This window comes from Peromyscus eremicus, chromosome 2 (assembly GCF_949786415.1).
Source record: "Peromyscus eremicus chromosome 2, PerEre_H2_v1, whole genome shotgun sequence".
In the NCBI taxonomy this organism is placed as follows: Eukaryota; Metazoa; Chordata; class Mammalia; order Rodentia; family Cricetidae; genus Peromyscus; species Peromyscus eremicus.
Window position 1 is genome coordinate 114,836,857 of NC_081417.1, and position 27,533 is coordinate 114,864,389.

The 27,533-nt window shown below is 40.6% G+C and overlaps 1 protein-coding gene across 1 annotated transcript in view; it reads left to right on the forward strand.

The window, feature by feature from the left end:
- Positions 1-11,240: 11,240 nt before the first annotated feature.
- Positions 11,241-27,533, forward strand: part of Ube2u (ubiquitin conjugating enzyme E2 U) — a 57,626-nt gene continuing 41,333 nt past the window's right edge. The window contains exons 1-5 of the mRNA XM_059254574.1: positions 11,241-11,711; positions 13,476-13,557; positions 15,291-15,383; positions 18,054-18,151; positions 23,475-23,595. Coding sequence (XP_059110557.1) covers positions 11,646-11,711; positions 13,476-13,557; positions 15,291-15,383; positions 18,054-18,151; positions 23,475-23,595 — 460 coding nt within the window. The 5' untranslated portion in view covers positions 11,241-11,645. The remainder of the gene's footprint in view (positions 11,712-13,475; positions 13,558-15,290; positions 15,384-18,053; positions 18,152-23,474; positions 23,596-27,533) is intronic.

A 27,533-nucleotide genomic window follows, 5' to 3' on the forward strand; every position in this document is an offset into this window, starting at 1 on the left:
ACTTCTTTTCCCACACCATGTTTTATTCATAACAAACTCAAAACTAACAAAGGAAGTTCATGTGCCCAGATCTCATTGCAAGAATATGAATATGAAAGGTCAAGCCAGCATCTTCTCTCCAAAAATCTACCAGTCCCATAGAAATGCTTGCCAATGAGAACTACCTAGATGAACCCTAGGACATAGAATGTAAAAGAATCATAATCCTCATCAAAGAATTCAAGGACTTTAAAGAAATCGATCAATGAAATCAAGGAGAAACAACTTAAGGAAAGTAAACACCTGAATGATACCAAAACAAACAAACAAAAAACACAAATGTAAGGCTGCTGGGAACGAAAAACAATCCAAGATGAGAATGGAATTCAATCAGGAGACAGAAACATGGATGAGGATTTAAGCTGAAATGAAGGTGGGATTGAAAAGCCAATATCCCAACTAGAAAACTCGAAGAAAGCCTTACAAGTAGAGTGAACCAGACAGAAGACAGTATATCAAGTCTCAAGGAGAGGAGACAGGTCTGCACCAGTGGTTCTCAACCTGTGGGTTGAATGATCTTTCACAGGGGTTGCCTAAGACCATCAGAAAACATATATTTCTGATGATCTTAGGAACTGAGACACTGCTCCTCTATCCATCTACAGGTGGGTCTGCTGTCTACATACAGATAAACCCACATATGAGTACCCAGCATAATGACATCACATCAAACCCATCACATACACCCCAAACAAATACAGGTGTATGTGATAGGGTTGGCACCATAATGTACTTATGCAGACCACTCACAGGTGTGTAGAAAGCACCACTATTGGAGATAAAATGGCACTTCATGAATTATATTTGCTGGGTAAATGTAAAATCATGTAATGTAAATATGTGTGTGTGTGTGTATGTGTGTGTGTGTGTGTGTGAGAGAGAGAGAGAGACAGACAGACAGACAGACAGAGAGAGACAGACAGAGAGAGACAGAGAGAGAGACAGAGACAGACAGAGACAGAGACAGAGACAGAGAGAGACAGAGACAGAGAGAGAGAGCGCATGGAAACAATCTGGATGCTGATCACTCTTTTTATATTTAATTGATGTGAATACTGCCCCCTTGTGATAGTAATGGGTATGTAAAAAACAACAGAACGGTAAATCACAGGAAACATTAATGAACTGTGTTGACTGAACTATGCCATGTATCATCTTCTGTATTATTAAAGTTATTGTTATATATCATTTTCATTAGAAAACCATCCTATGACAATGGATCAGGTAGAGAAGAATACAATGTTAAGTAAAGAAAATACAGTGAGGATTTTTTTTTTTTTTTGAGACAGGGTTTCTTTGTGTAGCCTTGGCTGTCCTGAAACTATCTCTGTAAACCAGGCTGGCCTCAAACTCACAGAGATCTGCCTGCCTCTGCCTCCCAAATGCTGAGATTAAAGGCATGCACCACCACACCTGGCTATAGTGAGGATTTTTTATTGTATGGTTTTACCTTAATAATAACAGGAGCAATTATTACAACAAATTGTTATTTGTTGTGAAGTTCTATCAGTGGAACCTATGAAGCCAAACTAAAACACCATTTAATAGCAAGCATCGAGCTTTGCTGGCAAGAATATCAACTATTTTAGAAGCAAAGCTGATAGACTCAATGAAGTGACTCTAGCCTGCCCGAGCATGGCAAACACGGCCCTAGCAGGCCCTGCCCTTCTCCCCCATTCCCTCTGCCTTGATAAGAACCATTAGATTACATTCCTAAAGCTAGCCACCTACCTAGGTCTATTCCCTTACTTGGTCACTTCCTGCCTGGGGGCTGACTAACAACGTCTACCTATCATTCAGAACTCAAAAGTCCCATTGGCTGCCCTAATTAATTTGCCCAATCAAAACAAAACAATTCACCCTAACATGGGGTTTCCCCCTCTACCTTTATAAACCACCATTTGCCTATGGGCCACCTCTGTCTCCTTTCTATCTAAAGGCGATCCTTTGTCCCTGGGGACAACTATCCCTTCCACTTCTCTTTTGTCCCCTTCTCCCTGTCCTCTATCTCCTGTCTCTGTCTCTTATTCCCTGCCCTTTGTCCCCCTGGGGCAAATAAATCTCCTTTGCACTGATAACTTGGTCTTGGGGTGTCTTGTACTGGATACTGGTCCCTTCACTCAAGAAAGCCAGACTTGACCTTGGTGGTAAGTACCACAAATGAAACAGAGCAGCCATTGAAACTTCATAGTTGGTGGCACTCAGAATCACCAGAGCTATGAAACTTCACACCATTGCTGAGGATTACACTGTTCAAGTAATAATCGGAGACAAATTTGTTACCCAACTGAGTGCGATTTCCTTATCTAAGGACACTGTCCAGAGCAGAATAGACGACATGTCCACTGGATACTGAGTTTGAGCTCCTGACCTGCTGTCTTGTTATCTGTCCACTACTTCTTTGTTACTTGTTAGTTATTCCTTTGCTTGCTACATTGTTTTTTGTTGTTGTTCTTGTTGCTTTTTTTGTTTTTTTTTTGGTTTTGTTTTTTGAGACAGTTTCTCTGAGTGACCTTGGTTATCCTAGAACTAGCTCTATAGACCAGGTTAGCCTCGAACTCAAGAAATCTGCCTGCCTCTGCCTCCTGAGTGTTGGGATTAAAGGCGTGTGCCACCAGTGCCCAGCATCTGCTGATATTCTTGATCAGGTAATCCAGGAAATTAAATCTGTTCCATTTCCAATATTTTGTATCCAGCTTGGTGACTCCAGATGTTGCAAACTGCTCATACTTACTGGTTTGCAGAGGTATATTAATGATGTTGACTTTAAAGATGAATTTCTTTTTTGCAGACCTCTTGAAACAACAACTACTGCATGTGAAGTATTTAAAATAGTTGGTTCATTTCTGAAAGAGCACAGGATCTCTTGGGGAAAGGTTTGTGATGTCTGCACAGACATGCTCCAGCTATGCTAGGATGTGGATCTGGATTTCAATGTTTGGTGCTGAATGAGTCACCCAAAGCCATCAGAACTCACTATATGATTCATCGGCAAATATTAGCAACGAAGATGCATCCACAAGAGTTACGGAAGTCGTGAAAAGCATCACAAGTTCTGCCAATTTCATAAAGTCGAGAACTTTAAACAGGTGACTGTTTTTGGCAAAAGTCCAGGAATAGATGGATTTACAGCAAAATTCTACCAGACTTTCAAAGAAGATCTTTCTTAAACTACTTAACAAAAGACAAAACAAAAAAAAAAAAACAGAAACAGAAGGGATACTCTTAAACTTCTTCTATGAAGCCAGTATCACTCTAACACCAAAACCAGGTAAAAATACAACAAAAAAGAAAGAAAGGAAGGAAGGAAGGAAGGAAGGAAGGAAGGAAGGAAGGAAGGAAGGAAAGCTACAAACCAATATCCCTAGTAAACATAAACTCAAAAATGCTCAATAAAAATTTCAAACAGAATACAGACATACATCAAAGATTATGCACCTTGACCAAGTAGGCTTTATCCCAAAAATGCAGAAATGGTTCAACATATAGAAGTCAATAAATACAATAAGCCACATAAATAGAGTTAAATACAAAGCTAACAGGATCCTTTCGATAGATGTAGAAAAAAGCCTTTGACAAAATCTAACATGCCTTCATGATAAAAAGTCCCAGAGAATATAGGGCTAGAGGGAACATACCTCAACACAATAAAAGCTATATACAGGATATGCACAGCCAACATTACCCAAATGGCAAATATCTTAAAGTGATCCCACTGATGTCAGGAACATGACATGAATATCCACTATCCCCATTCTTTTTCAATATGTGCTCAAAGAACTAGCTGGAGCAATAAGGCAAGAAACAGAAATTAAAGGGATACAAATAGGGAACAAAAGACAAATTATTCCTATTTGTAGGAATAATACTACAATAGGCATGATACTATACATTAGCTATCTCAAAAATTCTACCTGAAAACTTCTAGAAATGATAAATCTAGCAATGTGGCAAGACGCAGAATCAACTTGCACAAATCAGTAGCATTTCTATACACCAACAACAATCATACAGAGAAGGGGATTGTGGACACACTCCCATTCACAATAGCCTCAAAGAAAATAAAATATCTAGAATAAACCTAACCAAGGAAGTGAAGGGCCTCTACAATGAAGACTTTAAACCTTTAAAAAAAAGAGATAAAGATACTAGAAAATGAAAAGACATTCCATGCTCAAGGACAAATAGAATTAATATCTTGAAAGTGACTGTTCTACCAAAAGCTATTTCCAGATTCAATGCAATCCCAATCAAATCCCCATCTCACTTTTTGCGGAAATATATATATAAAAAAAAAAAACTATCCTAAAATTCACATGGAACCACAAAAGACCCTGAATAACCAAAACAATCCTGAGCAAAAAGAACAGAGTTGGAGGGATTACCATTCCAGATCTTAAGATATATTACAGAGGCACAGTAATAAAAACAATGTGGCATTGGCATAAAAACAGACAAGTAGACCAATGGAACAAAACTATAGACCAAACATAAGCACACATAATTTCAGCCACTTAATATTTGACAAGGACGTAAAAAACATACACTAGAGAAAAGATAATCAACAAATGGTTCTGGGAAAACTGGATGTCCACATGCAGAAGGATGAAATTAGACCCATATCTGTCATCTTGCACAAAAACTAGCTCCAAATAGATCAAAGGCCTAAGACTGAAACTGCTAGGAGAAAACTTGGCCAGTACCCTACATGACATTGTTGGAGGAAAGGATTTCTTGAACAGGATTTATTTACCCAATAATTAAGGCCAACAATTGACAAGTCAGCTTCATGAAATCAAAAAGCTTCTGAACAGCTAAAGAAATAATCAACTGAGTGAAGAGGAAGCCAACAAAATAGGAAAGAATCATTGCCAGTAGACATCTAACAGAGGATCAATACCCAGAATATACAAAGAACTCAAAAAACAGAGTCAAAAAGAGGGGTGGGAAGACCCATTTTTTAAAAATGGGCCTTGGACCTGTAATTGGCTAAGAAATATCTCAAAAAATATTCATCATCCCTAACAATTAGTGAAATGCAAATCAAAACAACTTTGAGATTTCATCTTACCTCAGTCAGAATGGCAAAGACCAATGGAAAAACTGACAACAAATGCAGGAGGGGATGGAGGGAATGTGGGCAAAAAGGGAATCCTCATTTACTGTTGGTAGGATTACAAACTATGCCGCCTCTACAGAAATCAGAGTGGTGAATTCTCAAAAAAAATTACTAAAAATAAATCTAGCATATGACCCACCTATCCCACTCCTTAGCCTGTGCCCCAAAGGACTCAACATCCTACTCCACAGATACTTGTTCAGCCATGTTCATTGTTGCTCTATTCACAAGAGCTAGGAAATAGGAACCACCTAAATGTCCTACCACCAACAAATAGAAGTGAAAGTGTTGCAGAGACACACTGTGGAATACAATTCAGCTATAAAGAGAAAAACTGTAAACTTTCCAGGTACATGGATAGAACTAGAAAAGATCATATTGAGTGAGGTGATCCAAACCCACAAAGAAATGTTACCTGTCTTTTTTAATTGGAGGCTCCTAGCTCCAAATCTTCAAATGTGAGTACATAGCCTGAAGTAAATACAAAAACCAGGAAAGTAAAATGGGAGCCCTGCCAGGATATGGGGTTTAGGGAGCAATAGAGAGGAAAACAGCAGGGAAATGGGAAAAGAAGGGACTCTTTAGGGAGGAGATAAATACAGAAGAAGGTGTAAAGAGGGTGAAGGGAAATGGCCAGATATAAGTGATCTGGTAGGGGAATGGGAAAGCGAGGCTTCTTGTAGAATGGGGACAGAGGTTAAGTAGAGAAGGAGGGAGGGGGTAAAATAACAATATGGACATCTGAAAAAGCCCTAAGGACTCATACTATTAACTATTTACCTTCAAAAAAATCCACAATGCACATAATTCAGTCTTATACAGATATAGTATTAATAAACTCTCATCTGGACTGATGACGCTTCCTCCAAGAGCCGAAGACCACCTAACAAAAACCCAGGCAGGAGAACCCCTCATTTGAGTTGTTATCCAGGGATGTCCAAGAGACTCCCAAAACATACAGCCTATTACTGTTCCCCTTGGTTACCCCCAGAGGTGGAAAGTATGTCCCTGTCATTGATGAAACTATCCATTTCAGAAACAGAACCCAGAGATCCCTCAGCTAGAACTGACCTGAATGCCCCTTACCTGGGGACTAGCTTTCATGGTACCAGAAGGAGGGGGGCAACCAACATTCCTACCCAACCATGATGCCTATAAACCACATCAACAAGCAGCGAAGAGCAAAGCAGTGGCATGAATAGCTTGATAGTAACTAATAGCTCTCTAATTGTACTTAAGACACATTCAACAAGAGAGATATCATTCCTGGTATTGGAAACCTAGCTAACTCCTCAATGATAGTGAAGTCATGGTTACTGGAAGGTAATCTACAAACTCTAATTTACTAAACCAGCATAATACTTAACTATAAACATTTGCTCTTGCCCCCACAGAGTATAGTCATCACCTCTCATCAAGAAAACTTCTCGGGCTGGAGAGATGGCTCAGAGGTTGAGAGCACCAACTGCTCTTCCAGAGGTCCTGAGTTCAATTCCCAGCACCCACATGGTGGCTCACAACCACCTGTAATGAGATCTGGCACCCACTTCTGTATACAAAATAAATAAATATATATATATATACAAATATATATATATATATATATATATATAAATAAGAAAACTTCTCTTTGCATCAGATGGAGACTACTACAGAAAGCCACAACCAAAATGCAGAATGGTGGAGCCCAGTCCCAGTGGATACAGCTACAAAATACTCCCACACCTAAGGCTCAGGGAATGTTGAGGAAGAGGAGGTAGAAAGATCGTAAGAGCCAGAGGGTCAAGGAATTTGCTGTGAGATTGTGTTTCTTAGTAACATCAGAAGGTATACTGATTAAAGTCTCACCAACATGACCACCCAAACATGAACTAAACAAGGAAGAGACCAATGAGCATGCCAACCTGAATGGGGAAAAGCCCAAGATGCCTCAACCTTACACAAAGAACTACAGGCAACTGTAAAGCTGGAAGTGGGAGAGATGGCCCTCCCTAGGAACCAATTAATTGTCCAGTGCCAAACATCAGCCCTAAAAACATACATTATATGGATTCAATAGGTTATATTTAGGAATATATATGTATATATAAATGTACATATGTATGAAATAATAATTAGTGGGAAAAAAAACAGGCCATGAATTTGAAGAGGAGTGGGGAGAGGTATATGGGAAGATTTGGAGGGAGGAGAGAGAAGGGTTATATGCTGTAATTAAATTTTAATCTCAAAAATAAAATGAAAATTTAAGAATAAGAAATGGACCGGTGAAAATGAATCCAAAACAGTCAATAGAAACAAAACTACAGATGCAAACAGCTACTGTCACCAACTAATGAGGGGAGCAGAAATCTGTTAAAGCAGCACAGTGTGCTTACTTGGTAGAACATGGGATAGTGGGAGGCAGTGTGCCCAGCAGTTAAAAGCATGGGTGACAGAGCCAGATACCCTGGGTTTGCATCCTGGCTCTGCAGCATTCCAGTTCTCAACTGTCTAATATCTCTGGGCCTCAGTGTCCCACATCTGTAGATTTAAATCATGAGTACCTACTTACTAGTCTTATTTTGGATAGTGAAATCAATTCCTGCAAGGTACTTAATACAACATCCAGCTCATAGAACATGTTAGCTATTCTATGTGAAAGAGTGCTACTTCTCTTGCTACTCACAATGTCCTTGCAAGTGTCAGCATTAACTCATGTAACAGATGAGGAAACATAAAATCATGGAACTAATTTCTTCAAGGCTACAAATGTTAAGAAGACATAGATATGCTGTGATATAGCTCAAGTCCTTTTTGCAAGCTCCTGCTTTTTTTTTTAACCACCAAATATTAGAGTAAGATAGTAGAGGAACTGGAAGTAGGGGTTAATTTTCCTGATTGAGTTAGTTTAGCCCTGGTCTTAGTTTAGCTTCTAATGCTGTGATAAATACCATGGCTAAAAGCAACTTGGGATAGAAAGGGTTATTTCATCTTCTAGCTTACAGTCTATCACTGAAGGAATTCAGAGCAGGAACTCAAGACAGGAACCTAGAGGCAGGGAAGGATGCAGAAGCCATGGAGGAGTGCTGCTTACTGGCTTGCTTCCTGTGACTTGCTCAGCCTGCTTTCTTATACAACTGAAGACAGCCTGCTTGGGATGGCACCATCCACAATGAGCTGGGTCCTCCCATATAAATCATCAATCAAGAAAATGCCCTAAAGTCTTACCTATAGGTAATCTGATGGAGGGTTTTTTTTTTTCAGATGAGGTTCTCTCTTTTCAGATGACCCTAACTTGTATCAAGTTGACAGAAACAAAAACAAAACAAACCACCCAACCCAAGGCAGCCCCAAAACAAAAACACCACAATAAATTGGATGAATACGGAAGAAAAGTATATAGCTTAGGAGATGTGGTACAATTGTGACATTCATGGTATATGTGAAAAGTATATTAAAACTTACATTTGGGAGCTGGGGAGATCATTCAATGGTTAAAAGCACTTGCTGCTCTTCCAGAGGACCAGGGTTCAATTCCCAGCACCCACATTGCAGCTCACATGTAACTTAAGCTCCAATGGATCCAATGCCCTCTTCTGGCTGTGGGCACTGCACAAATACAGTGCACATCTGCAGGCATATACACCCACTCACATAAATTAATAATAATAAGACCTAACATTTTGTTAATAAAAGGATAGCAATGCCATGCAGACAAGACTATTTTCAGATTGGACTCTGCTTGTAAGTTTCCAACTGCAAGTGACTCAGTGAATAGCCAATGCTAATTATTGTAGCAAACTTAGGCAGTGGCTGTGTTGTGTTTTTTTACTCTTTTGGGGGATCCACCACCCAGCTCCCAAATAAATCACACACAGAGGCTTATTTTTCATTATGAACGCTCAGCCTTAGCTTGGCTTGTTTCTTGCCAACTTCCTTAACTTTAAATTATCCCATCTATCTTTTGTCTCCATGCTTTTCTTTTTCTCTATTTCTGTACACCTTTCTTTCATACTCTGTTGTTGGTTGTGTGGCTGGGTGGTTGGCCCCTGGAGTCCTCCTTCTATGGCTGCTGCTTCTTTTTCTCTCAGTTTTCTCCTTCCACATATTCTCTCTACCTAGAAGCCCTGACTATCCTTTCTCCTGCCTCGCTATTGGCTGTTCAGTTCTTTATTAGACCATTCAGTGCTTTAGCCAGGGAAAGTAACACAACTTCACAGAGTTAAACAAATGCAACATAAACAAAAGTAACACACCTTAACATAATATTCTGCAATGGGCCGCATCTATATCAGATTCTGAACATTCAGGCATGCACACATACACATATGCACATACAAACAGTTTCTATCGCTTGCTCTCCTCACCAAAGCCCCAGTGCCCTCTCAGATCAGAAGCTCCCAGAAACCGGCAACTGAGTTAATGATAAAGCTGCAAGGTTCTAGTGGCCAGTTCATAGACCATTGATCAGATTTAGTAGCACCTCCAACTACACGAGTGCTGAAACCACACAGGCAGGAAGATCTGTCTTCCCCATTCTCAAAACGGTTCTAGATCTTCCAACCTGTTGGTCTCTGCAACTCCACCAGGGTGGGCACCTTCTCGTTTCCTTTTCTTTTGTTTTGGTTGCCCTGAGGCTTCTGCTCATAACCTGATCTTCTCCTCCTCTGCTCTGTCAGCTCTGATTCTCAACAGAGGGTCTTCCTGCTCCATGGCTACCCTCCTTGTTATCCTCTTCTAGACATTAACCCCCCATATGCTGAGGGCAGATTAAGTTCTCCAGCTATCATCTGCACATCTTTTCCAAGCCCTTGCTTTGCTTGTGTCTAGGACTTCACTGTTCTCTCTCTGTACCCCCAATCTCTCATCCTGCTCCGTTCAATTCCTTCAGCCATCTCTTGGTGCCTTTTCTCAGTCACTTGCTTCAGAGCTGAGAATGCAGTGAGGAATAAACATGTCACCATTTATATTCTAGTACTGAAGAAAACCAGTGATGGCAACATGGTAATAACATGCAAAGATGAACCCAGGTTAAATTAGACACAATTCATCCTGGTGGCTCAAAAAGGCTTTAAAGAGGAATATGGACGCTTCCAATATGTAAGCACTGATTATCAGAAAATAAGAATGAAATCCAGGTAGAGAGGATGGTTGGTACACACGGGAAAAGCGCATGCAGTTCAGGACCCAGGGCACCTCAAGTGTGAGTCAGGGTGAGAGGAAACAGAATAGGAGAAGTCAGTCAACGTTTAAAAGGCTGAAGATGGCCGGGCGGTGGTGGCGCATGCCTTTAATCCCAGCACTCGGGAGGCAGAGGCAGGCGGATCCCTTGAGTTGGAGGCCATCCTGGGCTACCAAGTGAGTCCCAGGAAAGGCGCAAAGCTATACAGAGAAACCCTGCCTCGAAAAACCAAAAAAAAAAAACAAAACAAAAAACAAAAACAAAACAAAAAACAAAAAAAAAAAACAAAAAAAAAAAAAACAAAAACAAAAAGGCTGAAGATGGAGGCCAAACAATCTGGGGAGATAGCAAGGTCCCATTAAAGTTCTTTAAGCAAGAATCACGTGCTCACATATTATTTTAAATCTACAGTCGGCGGTCCTATGAGAGGATGCTCTGTGTCAAGGCGAGTGATTGACAAGACTGTTAACTTGAGTGAAGTTCGGTGAATGAGTCCAAGCCGTGAAGAGCGTTGGCTTTGCTTTCAGCTCTCCAGGCTGGAAAATATGTGAATAAATTGGAATAGAAGCATAGCTGGGAAGCAGGAATGGTTTTGGTTTTAGAAGCTGGAGTTTGGAACAGTTTTGTAAAGGGCAGTTGGGTGCTGAGCTTTGGGTACCAGCCATGTATTATTACCTGCCAGTCAAAGAGAAAGGCTCATAGTGGACAGGCACTCGTGAGAAGCTTCTGCAATTTGCAGTTCAAGTCCTGGGACAAGGAAAGGTCCCCAATACTAGCGGTACCTAGGGGAACTGAGGGGCGGGGATTGTCGTCTTGAATGCTGACTTCATTGGCCTTCCCCACTGAGACCGTTCATCGACTGGCTAAGAGGACCTACAGTTCCAACGCAGAAGCAGATGTAACCTCAGTGTGGCGCCTCCTCCAGAGGCCTGTTGCTTAGCAACTAGTTTGCTTTGTCTGGCTGAGCAGACACACAGCTTTCACCTGTAAGGTAGAAAGAGACCTTGTCGGCGCTGCTTTGGGATTGCTCTTTCCATTCCCTCTTCACGTGCCAACAACACAGGCTTCTCTCAAGTTTGTCTCGGGGGGAGGTGGCTGGCAGTGAGACATCTCAGATAAGAAGGACCCCCGTCTTCCTTCTGGAAGTCTCGGCTTGGAGGGCTCAGATGTGGGAAAGTCACTGTTAAATCGTAAACTTACTTAGCAGTCATTTCACTGAGGAGCCGTTGACCAGGGGTCCGAGGGTGACCCGAGACCTCTGCCAAGAGTTCCGTAAACTTAAGTCGTTCAGGGACAGGTGACCATCCGTCCCTCCGTGGCCTCACCATGCACTCCAGGGCTTACATCTTACTGCAAAAAGAATTCGAGGAGCTCCAACAGAACAGAAATGAGGTAAGTTCGGGGCGTGGAGGGTTGTTTCATCCAGTGACACTGTTTAAGAAGCAGGTTGGTCCGTGTTTATTCCATAAACCACGATTTAACTACACCGACTTTCCCACTACAGTACTCCAGAATAATGACTACTGTTTCAAAGCAATGATGGGTAACAATTTTAAGTACATTGTGAGGGACAATTTCTCTAAGCCGAAGCCCTGGGCATCAGAGCATGTCGAGGAGTGACGGGCAGATTCAGTTCATGCTCATTAATATCATAAACTAAGTAGTGTTTCCTTTTCCTACTAGCAAACCAGCACTCAGAAAGAGTCGGTATAGATTTGTCCCCAGGATCCACTCCATCATTTTCTGATCCTTTGTTTTTTCATTTTTACAATCTACTGCAATTCTCTAGTGCTTTTTTCTTTTACCAACACAAGGCATAAGTGTCTTTGCCTCATAGTTTTAATGCAGAAGAAAAAAATTACCCTTTGCCTCAATGCCCCCAGTGAAGTTATTGGCGTTCATTTGTGCCGTGGACTAATTTATGGAAAATGAATTAGAGAGAGAAAGGAAAGGTGCTTTTTAAAAACATAGAAAAACACAGCCATCCATAGAAGAGTGTGGTAGCAACAACAGCTCTGCCGGTGTTAGTTCAGAATACATGATCCATTTCACCCCTACTACAAACACATTAAAAAAGAAAGAGAAAAAAAAAAACCCTTCTGGAGATGCTTAGGTTTAACTATATAAATGTTACAGATGTGTGGACCTCGTGTCAAATAACATTTCTGTTCCATCTAAATGTTGTTGTTCTCTGGCATAATAGAATTTAGTGATGGGTTATATCAGTGCAGATAATATAGAAAGACAAATACAGTGCTTCCTTTGATAGGCACCTCACATACTTATTCACTATGCTCAGAAATAATTTGCTGAACTTATTCAAGTACATTCAGCATAGCTGTTATGGCTTTCTGTGAAGCACATTCTTATCTCTTCATAGAAACAATACTTGAATGTAGGAAAAGTTTGTTTTTATATACAAGAGTAACCTGGAAATTTTTATTTTCTTTTCTTAAATAAGTTTTATAAAGTTTAATATAAAAATGAAAATTTAAAAAAAGATCACACATCAAAATTAACCAGATCTAAAGTCTATACTAGTGAACTTCCACACAGTGAGAATGGCCATTTGGAAAAGAAGCACAGTGGATTTTATACTTTCACATTGAACATGTTTTTGTGCATTTATCCCTTACCAAAAACAAACCAAAAATCCACAGAATTAGAACTAGAAAAACAATTAGCTTTATATTCTCTTTCATAACACAAGAAAAACTCTAACTCATAAATACAATGGACTTGAGCTCAGAATTTTTCAGTGAAAATGTCCCTACATCACGCCTTCCACATAACAGCCACCATCTTCAGAACTTTCTGGAAATGCACACTTTCCAATTCCCAACTACGTTCCCCTTTTCCCATTGGGATCCTAAATGGCCACACCCTCCACATACACTCTATAAACACACAGCCCAGTCTTAAGCTCCTGGTACCACTAGTGATTTCTACTCTTAGCAAATTATTTTTAATTTACTATTATTATATGTGTTTCCTGGCATCTACCTTAAGACAAGCAATGCTTCCCCATACCAAAAAATAAACTATTAAAAAAAAAGTCAAGATTTTGAAATTCAATGTAACCCAGAATCTGATTTTCAAAACTGCAAAGAATATTTTAGCCTGCTTTTATTTTATTTATTTATTTTTTAATGACAGGGTGTTACCGCTTTTCCTGTAAGCGAAGATCTGCTGAAATGGGAAGCTGAGATCCAAGGACTTCAGAATTCAATCTGTGATGGTTCGTGTTTCCGAAATCAATCTGTCTTGAGAGGGGGTGGAGGTCTAGGGATCAACTCCGATGCCTCACTCTCAGCCCTTAATGTTACTGTATTTTTTCTTTTTAAATTTTATTTATTTATTATTTTTATTTCATGTACATTCATGTTTTGCCTGAATGTATGTCTGTGTGAAGGTGTCAGATCCCCTGAAACTGGAATTACAGGAGTTTATGAGCTGCCATGGGGGGTGCTGGGAGTTGAACCTCTGTCCTCTGGAACAGTGCTCTTAACAGAGCCATCTCTCCAGCCCCATGTTACTGTATTTTTAAGAAACAAACACAATACAGTATATTTATCAAGAATATCTGCCAACAGTCTTCATGAGATCAGGAATACCTATCAAAATCCCTGATGATGTCAGCCTTCCACAGCTATTTCTTGGTTTTCCCTTTATGATTTCCCCCTAAATTTCCAGAAGTCAAATCCTCAAGGAAATTGGCCCACTATAAACTTTAATAACCATGAGTTATTTCAGTTACTTATTTAAAAGAGATCCTTTTGAGTGAAATGGGCAAGACCAATATATAAAACAACAATAGTAAAATATAATAGATGCTGCTATGGATTTTGGAGAGAATGCCAAAGAAGAGAGGGATTAGCAATCACATCTGCAAGAGTCAGGAAGACTTTCTAAGGAACCAATATTTGAGTTGACATGTGAACATTAGCCAAGTTCTAAAGAAGGACATTCATGTTACAGGCAAGAAAGGTTGCTGGGATTATTGGGAAGGGGGAGTCCAGCCAACATGAGAGGAGGCAGTGTACAGGGGACAGAGGTCGTGAGTGGACAGAACTGTGGGAGACAGAAACTAAAACCCAGTGCAGTTTGGTGGTAAAGGGTCTGGTTCACAACACAGAATGGCCTTGTGCACCGTGAAGGGATTTAAGAAAATCCTGGGGAGCTGGGTGGTAGTGGTGCATGCCTTTAATCCCAGCACTCGGGAGGCAGAGGCAGGCAGATCTCTGTGAGTTTGAGGCCAGCCTGGTCTACAGAGTGAGTTGCAGGACAGCCAGGGCTACACAAAGAAAAAAAAAATCATGGGGAAGCAGCTGGTGAGATGGCTCAGTGTGTAAGAACACTTGCTGGCAAGCCTAAAGATATGAGTTCAATCCCTGACCTCCATGTGGTAGAAGGCAAGAACTAACTCCGGCAAGCTGTCCTTTAACTTACACACACACACACACACACACACACACACACACACACACACACACACAAACACACACACAACAAATGTAAAAAATAAATTTAAAGAAGAAAAACGATTGTAATACGAATTGCTAAACGGTCTTATTAAAAAAAAAAAAAACAAACCCCAGAGCCAGATATTGGAGTAAAAGCTGAAAGATCAGAGAGGCAGAGCAGCCAGCCTCTAGTTCTTACCCCTACGAAATCCTCCGCAGAAAGAGAGAGCTCCTCTCTCTACCTCGCCTTATCACTCTCTCTCTCCTCCCAGCTCTATCACTTCCTGTCTGTCTGTACAGACCTGTATGGTTAACTAGTGACTAGCTCCTCCTTCTGATTTTTAGGCAAGCTTTATCTGTTAGAGCACAAATAAAATATCATCACAAATGATATTGAAGAAAAAAAAGAAAACTATGGATAGGTTTAATCATAGGAAGACCTCCAGTGTTCAATCGGGCTAGAGCTAACTACAACACTTGAATGGCATCGTTTATTTCTCTATTACAGGACTTGTTTTCCAGCTGACAATAGATTTTACACCAGAATACAACCTTGTTCCTCCAGTTGTGAAATTTGTAACAATTCCTTTTCATCCAAATGGTAAGGACTAAGTGAGACTTAGTAAGGTAAGGACTTGTGTGAGCGTGGCTTTGCCTGTGCAGTCGGTGTTTGAGGGGGTGGTTAATAACCATGTTTCCCTTTAGCAGCTTATAATTAAAGTAAGAATACTCTTTGGAGAAACTTTAAGAGGCAGAAAAATTGGCATCTCTTTGAATCCCAATAGTTAGTGAAACCATTTTCAATATTTTTACCATGCCCATCCTCATTTTCCTGTGTGCACGTTTTTCTATAGTTGAAATGTGACGTATAATTTTGAATCTAGCCTTAGATTTTTAAATGGTGTGTCTTTAAATGGTGTGTCTCTTTGCCTGCATTTTAAAACTTCTTATTTTTAATTATGTGTGTCTGTGAAGGGGTGGGGGCTGTGCACATGAGTGTGGTGCCAGTGGAGGCCAGATGAGGGTTCTGGATCCCCTAAAATTGGCGTTACAGGTAATTATGAGCCACCCAGTGTAAGTGCTGCCCACCAAACTCAGCAATGCTCTTGACTGAGGAACCATCTCCTCAGCCCCTCTCCTGCATTTTTATATATTCTGTAAAAGATCATTTTAAATGGCTGAATAATACATATATCCAGGAATCATGTATTATTTTAGGTGAATCTAATTTTTCATTTTATAAAAATAATATACCAGATGACTTAATTTTTGAGAAAAAAGATTGCTCTACTGAGTTCTATATAAAGTGATTGCCTGAAGCATTGCATTTTCTTTAATTGAATTCTAAAATGTAGACAATGTAATGTAACTGTTTGTGGGCTTGTATAGGAGCCTTTTCCCGAAACTACTGAAAACCATGACATCTAAACTAGATGAACTTTTAAAAACCTCTATAGTTATGCACATTATAAACAAACTAAAAAATAACAAAACTGCATTCTGCAGACTTGGGGACCATTCATGGTACAGGACAGAATATCTATACATAAAGAACCCATTAGCAGAAAACAATGTGAAAGCCACAAACAAACACTGGATTGACGGAACACAACACAACAATCTCATTATGAAGAAAAGAGATGCAAATTAAAACACAAAATATTGTAATTCATCACTTGTTTAAAAAAAATGTTAAAAGACATTAGAATTCAATTCCAGTGGGCTTGGGCAGACATTATTCCTTGACATAATAGTGATCTTTTAGGGAAGTGATTTGACAATTTCTAATCAAATATAAACTACATATATCCCTACAGGTTAAAATTCCAGGTTTATAGATTATTCTGTAGACATAGTAGCACAAGCATATGTATATTGAAGGATGCTCGTTCCCAGTACACTTAACCCATGGCCTTGCTGCAGCCGCTCCCATATACTTCAAATCATCTCTGAATTACCTAACAGTGCAAACACTATGTGCATGGTTGATCTGCTATATTGTTTCAAAAATGATGACAAGAAAAATATCTGTACAAGTTCAGTATGAATGCTATTTTTTTCCTGAATATTTCTGGTCTTCAGTTGAATCCATGGATTCCAAACCTATGCATACAAAGAACCCACTATAATGACAATATCTGTTGGCATTTTTTTTACATAGGAAGTTTTAAAGTAGAACTTTAAAACTACATCTTTCCCCTATATAGAAAAAGGAAGACCTACAAAAGCTGGATTTTCTTGGTCCCTTCAGTGTCCCTAGAGCCATCATTGCTTGGCACATAGTAGGTGCTTCCATATCTTTTTAAAAAGGGCCAGCAAAGTGATCTAGCAGGGAAGGGCACTTGCTAAGCAGTCTGACAACCCTAGAACCTACACTGTGGAAGGAGAGAACCAACATCCAAGTTGTCCTCTGACCTCTAGACATATATTGGAGTACATGAGTATGTGCACATGTACACACAAACAAATAAATGAATGTAAGTAATTTTTAATAAATAAATACAACTAGAAATACGTTGCAAATTTATTTTAAATAAAAAAAATCTTGAAAACAAAATCTAAAAGTATCTTTTCATGTGATAAACACGTGAGCACTTACAGGTATACAGATGGAAGATCATTGGGACTTAAGAGTGGAATTGTTAGGCAGGGAATATTCATCTTTTGCTCTGTATTTTCTTGTATACTTTTTTCTCCCAAGTCCACTATTATTTTTGTAATTAAAATCTAGTTTTGAAGCTAGGCAGATGGCTTGTGGAAGCATAAGGGCCCGACTTCAAATCCTGATCACCTATATAAAAATCCAGTCACAGCCACCCATACCTATAACACCAGCACTGTGGGGGAGGTGGGCTCTGAGCAAGAGGATTGCTGGGGCTTACTGACCACCAGCCTACCATCAGGTTCAATGAGAGACCCTTCCTCAAAGAAGTGAGATGGAGACTTACGGAGCAGGACACCTGGCCTCCTCCTCCTCCTCTGGCTTCTGGGCATTCACAGGCATGCACACCCATACACACATGTACATGTGAATCACACACATACACACAAGCCTCAAAAATATCCTATATTTGAAATTTATAGTATCAAATTACTGCAACAGGAGCCTATAATCAGCTAAAGCTGGTGGACACTGGAGACCCACACAGTGATTATCATCATATGAGATAGGAAAAAAAGAAAGAGGAGTAGATGAAATAATTCTCTTGATGTGTCATTATGATGCTTTGTAAGTTTTGAATACTAAAATGAATGCACTGTTTTAATACAGTAAACCCATATACCGGTCAGCCCAGTATAGACATTTTGGACAGCCAGGATGACTGGAACACAAATTACACACTACGAAACATCTTACTTGCTGTACAGGTAAGAATACAGTTACTGTTATGCTCTATCTATGTGTGAGGTTCTCTTTAAGACAGGGCCTCACTATGTAGCTCCAGACTAGATTCTCCTGCCTCCACCTCCTGGGGGCTGGAATTACAGGCATGCACCGCCATGTCTAACTTAACACTTGAACACATTTAATCCTCCCACTTGTTTATCACACACATGTTAACGTGTACACAGCATATTTAAATGCTGAAAGGATCTGAGCAAGCTGGTGTCAATCAAAATTTCTTTATCAGGAACTGAAGAGTGGATCTTTAGGCTTATTTTGAAATGGATAGTTAAAGCCCTTCACAGTCAAAGAATACACATTTTTCTGAAAGTAAAAAAGAACCATTGCTGTGTTTTAAATTATAGAAATGCAGTAGGCTTTATTTCAGCTTCTAACACTGAGCATGCCTCTTGAGTTCTTCCTAGTTCCTGGGCCTCACCTGTCTCAGAGAGGTGAGTCACTGGCCACACCTTAGAACATTCAGCTTCCTTCTGTGTTCTAGACAATGCCAGCTGCTCTCTCTCAAAGTGTTCATATCAAACCTGGTGAATAATGAAACCAAAGATACTCTCTCCTCAGGTCAATATCTGGTTCCCAAATGCCACATTGACTGCTGGGCTCACATCCTTAGACTCATGTACCCCATCTTCCTTAGACTCATGTACCCCATCTTCCTTAGACTCATGTACTGTGGGGCGTTTACCCACCACCCCCACAGTTCCCCAGAGTTTTCTTGAGTGCGAGCAGCAGGAAATATTAGATAGAAGGATTTATTGCGGAGATAAACAGATAGAAAATAAAGGATAGCCTCGAGAGGGCCTGGAACCTATTCCAACAGGCCCTGACTGTCTCTGCCCCAGGGTTTTTATAGAGACGCCAAGGGGTGGAGCAAAAGACCTCCTCCCCCAGCACAGCCAAGTGCAGACCATCTCAGACACCTGCACTCAGGCCCGTGGTCCTGATCATCCTCTATGCGGATCTGCTGGGTAAAGCCATGAGGAACCCGAGAATGGGCTCATGTACCCCATCTTCCTTAGACTCATGTACCCCATTTTCCTTAGACTCATGTACCCCATCTTCTGCCCTCCTTTCTCATCTAATACTAAATTAATTATTCCAGCAGCATTGCTTTGACTATTTAGTGAAACTTAGCAATATCCTCCCTGGGAATCTACTTGTCATCAAGAATATCGGTGATAAATTATTAAATTTTGACCATCTGGAATACCTGGAGGATAACTCTTAACATAATCCAATTTTTTTCATCAGAATTGTAATATAATTTCTATTTCATATTCCTGAAAATAAAATAGTTAATATTGTGGTGAATCATCTTAACAGACTGAGTAAAATGTAACTTTTAAAAAGAATCAGTTCATTCATTCATTCATTCTATAAACATGCATTCAACATCTGTCAGTGTGAGATTGTATTCTGACAGAGAAATCTGAGACATGGAGCTGGAGAGATGGCTCAAGGTTTAAGAGCACTTGCTGCTCTTGCAGAGGACCCAGGTTCAGTCCCCAGCACGCACATGGTGGCTCACAGCTGTCTATAACTCCAGTTCCAGGAGATCCAGTACCCTCTTCCAGTCTCTGCAGACCCTAGACATACATGTGGTGCACAGACATACACATCATGTATATATGTATGATCATATATGTATCTAGAAAAACTCTAACTCAATGTTATGTGTATTTCCTTCTGATCTTTTTTTGAAGTTTCTGTTAGAATCATCCATTGGCTCCCGAATTTTTTTCAGGGTTACGTCCAAATTCTGTCCCAGAGCAGGGGACCTGCTTTTTGCAGCTGGGCTCAGACTCACACTATGCAATCCGGCTTCTGTTTGTATCCCCATGCTTTTCTGCACTCACATTGCTTGATGTAATTCTGATCAAAAAGAATTTACAGAGTTGTAAACTCCTACCAGTATAAACCCAAGCAAAGCTTGAATTTTGAATAATGAATGCTAGGGTCACTGGTCTCCCTCCCTGCTTTCCAGACTGTCCAGGAACAGGCTTTTCACACCCCAGTCAGGTCAAGCGACTCTCCCTCTCGCACGTCTTTTCTGATTCCTTTTCCTAGGGCAGGATTCATGGCTTTGGTCTTAAGGGCACTTGCTTTGCCCAGGTACCCAACAGGATTTAGATTTTAGTCCAAGCACTGTGGCACTTCACTGCACATACTATTTTCTGAACTGTTTTCTACTGGACTATAGCCTATAGCCTGGTTGAAATGTGCCAAGGAGCTGAGTTTTCACTTACACTTTAGTAATTTCATTTAAATCACTGCCTGTGACCGACATTTATTGGTAATGGACAATACAAATCCATACCATAATTATTGCTTACTTTCTTTTGAATGAAAAAAAAGCATATTTCTAATTACTATGTCGTTGCCTTTCACAGAGATGGTACTTTAAATATATTTAAAATATTTTAAAAATACTAGTCATTACCACCCCAAAATATTGCAATCCTAAATAATTAGAAAATTTCTAATTCCACATAAAATAAAAAGGCAAATATCAACACTCACCCATAAAACAAATTTCAAAGTCATGGGCTGCAATCAAACGGATATTATAAAACCTATCTCTACTGTTAAAGGCACTTACTGAAGATCCAGAATTCTCCGTTTATCCCTGGAGCTTTTTGTTACTGAAATTCCATCACTGTGTGGCTAATTTGGGCCTTTGTTCTCTTTGGCTCCTTTAGCAGTGTGTCTGACTTACACATATATATAACATATATATATACTCATAATATATATAACTAATAATATATACTAATGTGCCAATTTAAAAAAAAATCATTAAATGCATGCAAAAGCTGTGTGTATGCTATGTAGATAAGTCTCATATACACAGCAGTTAATGAGACACTATGCAATAAAATTAACTAAATGTGCCTTGCTGAGTAAGATTCTCTCCAGCCAGAGACCAAAAGCTTGCTCTTGAAGATTAGTTTCATCTGCTTCCCACCCACTTTGAAAGGTATGGTGAGACCCGCACTGAATCCTTATTTAGGCAATTATTATGATCATGAAAATGTGGCCTGAAGGTGTTTCCCAAAGAGAAAACTCCAGTAATAGCAGAGAATTATTGGTTGCCATTGAAATATCAGACGTCAAAATGAAGACTTTCATTTGAAAACGTCTGTTATAACTTCAGTATTTTTTGTTTTGGTTTTGTTTGTGGTTTTCTGTATGCATTTATTATTTACTGTGTGCATGGGCTACAGCATGCACATGGAGAGCAAAGGACAACCTGCTGGAGAAGTTTCTTTTTTCACCATGTGGGTCCTAGAACTCCAACTCAGGTAGTGAAGTTTGGCAGCAAGCACCTTTACCCGTGAGCCAGGTTGCTTGCCCATTTCTTTGTTTTAAGGTAGGGTCTCACTAGGAAGCCCTGGCTGGCCTCGAACTCACCATCTCCTGCTTCTGTCTCCCAAGGCGTGTGCCACCACACATTACTTTTTCATGATAGTCAATTATTTATTTACGTTTTTCTCTTGATTTTGGGGGCAGCGACAGGCCATGTGGAGGTCAGAGGACAGCTTAGAGGAGTCAGTTCTCCTTCCACAAGGTGGGTTCCGGGGACCAAATGTAAATAGTCAGGCTTAGTGGCAAATACCTTTACCCACTGAGCTCTCTTGCCTACATGATTTCTTTCCTAACTTCTAAGCTCCAGTTGTCCACTTTGCCCTGCAACCATATTTAAATATTCTAGCAGCGTCGTAGTTTGTTTCTCTGTGGCTGTGATAAAACATTAACCAAAATTAACATAGAGATGAAAGGATTCATTCGACTTACACTTTCTGATCACTGTCCATCCATGAGGGAAGCCATGGCGGGAACTCAAGGCAGAAACCTGGAGTCAAGACCTGGCGCAGAGACTCATTCCTCGTGGCTTGCTCAGCTTGATACAACCCACAACCACCTGCCTGGAGGTGGTACTGCCTACAGTGGGCGGGGTCCTCCTGCATCAATCATTCATCAAGAAAATGCCCCACAGGCTTGCCCACAGGCCAAACTGATGGAGGCAATTCCTCAGTTAAGGTGCCCTCTTCTCAGATGGCTCCAGCTTGCGTCAAGTTGACAAACAAAAACAAACCAGCACAAATAATAACACATACAGTAATTCTATTGACTGTATTTTATTAGCCTGCATATTATAACATGCAACGTTCAAAATATTGAATGATTAAACAAATATTTTAGGTTTAGGGGAAAGCAATTTTTGAGGTGACCAATGAGCAAATTGTGGTCACCACTAGTCATCTGTTTGGCCCAAGTGCGTGGATTCTGTGCTGGACAGAATTTTAAAGAGGTTTCCCCCCCAAGACACTAACCTACATACTAATGTGAAAGGAATACATACAGAATTTTGGTTATCGTTCAGCTCACCCTAAGACAAGAGTGTTAGTCTATACTACGCCAAGTGTTCATGGTCTCTCTTAACATGACAAGGTAGACGAGCGAACACAGTTGAAGAAGGATGGGACCAAAGGAGAGGTCAGATTCCAAGCTCAGGGAGGTTCTCTCACACCATGGCTGGCTCCAAGATCCTAATGTCAAAGGCAAGGACTGAAGAGATGCCTGGAGGAGCAGAGGGTGGCCCACAGCTAATGGTCTGATTATTAATGAGATCCTCAATCCTACGAGGAACTGAATTCAGCTGGCCTCATGCTTACAAGAACATGGAAAGTGCTTCATCCAGATTCTTCTGACGAGAGCCCAGATTGCTGACGCTTGGCCTCTGACCTTGTTAAATCTGGAAACTAGTCTGACATCCTGGGTTTTCCACCTAAAAATACAGAGGCTATAAGATGGTTTCTTTTAAGATGCTAATTTGCAGTAGTCACAACAATCACAGAAAACTACTACAGATACTAAATTAATCATGTAATGACCAAAAAGGATATAGACATGTGTGTCAGCTTCTGTACCTGTGTGTTTAGCCATGATCTAATGTGGTCTCCTATCAGTATGTAATGGAAGTTTTTTTCATTGTTTTCCAATACTCAGCTTACTTTACATAAAAATCCAATTTAAATTTATATGATAGGAATAAATGTTATAGGGGAAAAAAGCTTTTGCTTTGATCCCAGTGCTTGATGAATACACAAAATACAACCAAGATAGATTGAGTTTCCCGGGGATGTTCCGTGTCTCATCATCTCTATGCCTGTTTCCTAGTATGTATAGACGTACTAGGCGCTTACTTGAGTTTGTATGCGCTGGCTTGTCTTGTTATTTCAAGAAACTTTGATTTTAAACTTGCTTGTTGTTCGTGTTTTCTTTTAGATTCTGCTTTCTCACCCTAGACTGGAAAATCCAGTGAATATGGAAGCAGCCCAACTGTTGATTAACAATGAGTCTATGTACAGAACAATAATTCACAAACTTTTCCAGCCAGAACCACGAGGTAAGAATTAGTCGCGTGGTTTTCTTTGGCAACTAGCATCTATACATGAAACATTTAAAAGCAAGTAAGTGATTGGACAAATAGTTGACATGGAAAGGATATTTTAATATTTGCTGTATCCATTCTCAGTAATAAAATGACATTAATTTTTTTCTCCAATCAGTGTGATCCTTTTCCAATTTTTAAATTTTTTATTTATTATTAGTATGTGGTTTTCATGAGTGGATAGACACAGCACATGTGTGGAGATGTGAGGAACACCTGAAGGAGGTAGTTCTCGCCTCCTATCATGGTTCCCTGTTATTAAACTCACACCATCAGGCCTGTGTATCAAGTGATTTCCCCCTGCTGAGCCATCTTGCCAGCACAGTGTCCTCCTTTTAAAAATATCATTGAAGATTTTAAGCTCAGTGTATTTACAGGCTACAGTCATGTAGATGGTAGAGATGGATGCTATCAATTAAAGTTCATCTACGAATTATCATATGGGCATCTAACTCTTTTTCTTTTTCTTTCTTTCTTTTCTTCTTCTTCTTCTTTTTTTTTTTTTTTTTTTTTTTTTTGGAGACAGGATTTCTCTGTGTAGTTTTGGTGCTTGTCCTGGATCTCACTCTATAGACCAGGCTGGCCTCGAACTCACAGAGATCCGCCTGCCTCTGTCTCCCGAGTGCTGGGATTAAAGGTGTGCACCACCGCCGCCCATCAGGGCATCTAACTCTTATTCTCACATCTGTAATGCATGTTTCCCAGACTCTACTTGGAGTACCTCAGATGTCACCTCTTTTCCTCTTGTTGAAGAAAATATTCAGCATTTTTTTCCTGGGCATTTCTTTCCCAGATCTTCTTCCTAATGGTCCTGTGGGAATAATATTGGAAGCACTCCAGTCTTCTAGGTTTCTGCCCGCCTCTGCCTCCAGTGCTGCTGCCTCCAGCCGATATAGAATCTCTCACACCTGTAGCTTGCCTTGGTAGACAGCCCATGGGTCCTGACATCCCCAACATCCTGACATCTCCCTTATAACTTGGGCTCCACCTTTAGTGCCCATTCAGGGCCTCCTTGCAGGGACTCCAACCCTGCCACACTGTCTTGCCACATACACTGCCAGGAACAGATCAGGACTTCCTGACTCCCTCAGTCTTGCATCTCTCAGGCTTGTAAAACCAGTGCCACCTAGGTGATACTGCGAAGGTCCGATGAGCCTAGGGAACCCCTTCTCTACTCAGTTGCTTTTGAGGAATACCAGTTCTCAGCCAGCTTTCTCAGGTTTATGCGACAGGACACAAGCCCCAGGTATAGTGCTAACCGTAGTGAGTGAGTCTTTCCACCTCAGCTAACCTAGTCAAAATAATCCCTCCCAGGCATGTCCAGAGGCCCATCTCCTGGCTGATTCTAGATCTCATCAAGCTGACAATTGAGACTGACTAACCCTGAGGTCAGTCTCCTTTTGTTCTACATCGGTAGACACCATCCTTACAGGTGCCCAACTTTACCAGCACACCATTCAGAAAAGCCATCCAAATCACCAAACACCCAGAAAACAGGGAGTGGACCAAATAGCAGTCTTTAGCGGTTGTCGCCATTTTATGTGCATGTAATAGTAAAATGTGTAGAAATAAAAGCCATTTGATGTGCATTGGCTGACTTGCCATCTTGGCTGTTCTGGGAGCAGAGTCTCGGACCCCAATAAAAGGAATGACTTTGTGAGGTTGATGGGGGAAGCATGCTGATTTGGAGGCAGCATCTGCTTCTCTGCAGCAGGAGGAGGAAGTGGCAGGAAGCTTGCTCAGTGCTGTATTAGACAGAAGTACATCTATGTGTACTTGAGTGAGAACTACACCAATAGGAACTAACTGCATGTCAACACTTGCAAAAAGGTCTCTGCAAGATTGTAAGAACCTTCACTTCTATATTATACATTCAAAATACTACTAAAGAAATCCAGGAAATACATAGGAAGAGTTATCGTCACATCTTAGACAATGTAAATTTGGGTCAGTACATGAGAACCATGAGGCAGCTTATTTTACGATCTCTGGAGACATTAACATTAGAGGAACACTATGTCCTCTGTGTCCAGTGTAGTAGCTGACAGGGGGATGGAATAAAAATTTGTAGAATGAGTGAATGAAATTCCCACAAATTTAGATTTAGATTTTTCCTTCATAGTTTACTTAGTACTTGAAAAGGCTTTTAATCATCTTGTCCTCACCGCCTCATCCTCGGGGGAGGAATCCAAGGGTGAGGGGATTAGTTGAAGGCCACATAGCACTAGAGAATCCACACAGGCATTTCCAGTCTGTTGTACTTCCAAGTTTAGTGGAGTGAATGCTTGTTTAGGGTCGAATGGAAAGAATTTACATGTGTAAGATGGCAGGTCAGTGTGATAGCCAAATTCAGTTCAGTGAAGAGGTTCCCGAGGAACACTAGCTGCTTAATGTAAACCATCAGTAGGGAATGTGCTTCTACCAAGTTTCTGTTACATATCTTTATCCTCCGTTTGGAGGGCCCTCATCTCAAATACCTGTGTGCTCCTCTTGGAACATCACATTTCCTACAGCTGAAGAAACTGCTTAACTCATGCAAGATCAAAGATGGCAGGAAGGCACTTTCCAGACATCTGAAGCGATGTCCTGCAAAGGGAAGATTTTGTCTGCGTGGTTCCAGAAATCTATGGTCCTGACATCTACATGTCATTCAACCTGTCCTAGGTCTGCTAGGCAGTAGCCACTGGAGTCCGATATTTGCAGGCTTGGCCCTACTTTGTACCAGAATGTATCTTGACTACATTGGAGATGTTTTCCTCGATAGTGTTGGGAATCACTTTATCCTAAGCCCCAGCCTGGGATGTGACAAATAGACATGCAAATGTCACTCATTCCCGCAGGTTCTCCCTCAATAACTTCAGTGTTTGTCCAGCCTGCAGAACAATCCGAGCTCTGAGTTCAAGCTTGTTTGCTGGTGACCCCGTGACTGTTTCGTGCCCTAATAGGCTCCTGTCCTTGTGAATTGTCTCCCTTATCTAGAGTGCTCACACATCCCAGGCTGCCCGGGACCATCGTGATCGAACCATCTCTAGTGACTCCTTTTACTTGCAGTGTGCTGGTTTGGACAATGAATTATCAGTCAGCTGACAGACTCCTAACTGACCTTCCCTAGAGGCAAAGGCTGCTGTAGCTGCATCCTTCATGACAGACAGTATCCTCCAAGCAGTTCTTTAACTCCAGTTGCTTATAAGAACAGATGGAGTCCTCTGGTCAGGTATTAAATCCCCCATCAAAATGGAGCTCTTGTACAGCCACCCCCAGCGTGGCTTTGGTCGAGCTAAACGGCCATTTTCAATGTTTTCTAAGAGGCTTGTTGCCTGGTTGGGCCAGAAATAGGACCAGAAGCCACACAAGCACTTTCGAACGGACACTTGCTAGTCATGAAAATTTGGAGAAAGAAAGGTCTGGAAAGAGCCAATGTGTAGCAGCTGTTTGCCTTCCAGACTGATGACTGGGGCCTTCGAGCTTGTCATGAGGGGATTTCATCTCAGCTCTGTGTCTTTTGTTGTTTCTCAGGCTGTCCTTGTGAAGTTTGCTTTCTGAGTGCTTAATACCATCAAATAACGTTTATCTTCTGAGTACCATGGTCGCTTTGACGTTTTTAACATAAGGTTTATATAATTTTAAAAATCTTTGGTTGAAGGAAAAGCTTGAGTATAAAAATAGAAAAACGGATCAAATGGTGACTAATTCTTGTGTACTGATGGTTTTTGTTAGCCAGGTGTCTTCATGTAGCTTTTGATAAAGGAAGATCGTTTTAAATTTCAGATGCTAATCTAAATAAACCACATGATAATAAGCTGGCAGATGAGTCAGTAAACTACCATACATAACTGGCAGATGAATCAATATCTGAATATAGGGAATTACAGAAGTCCGGGGGATTATAATAC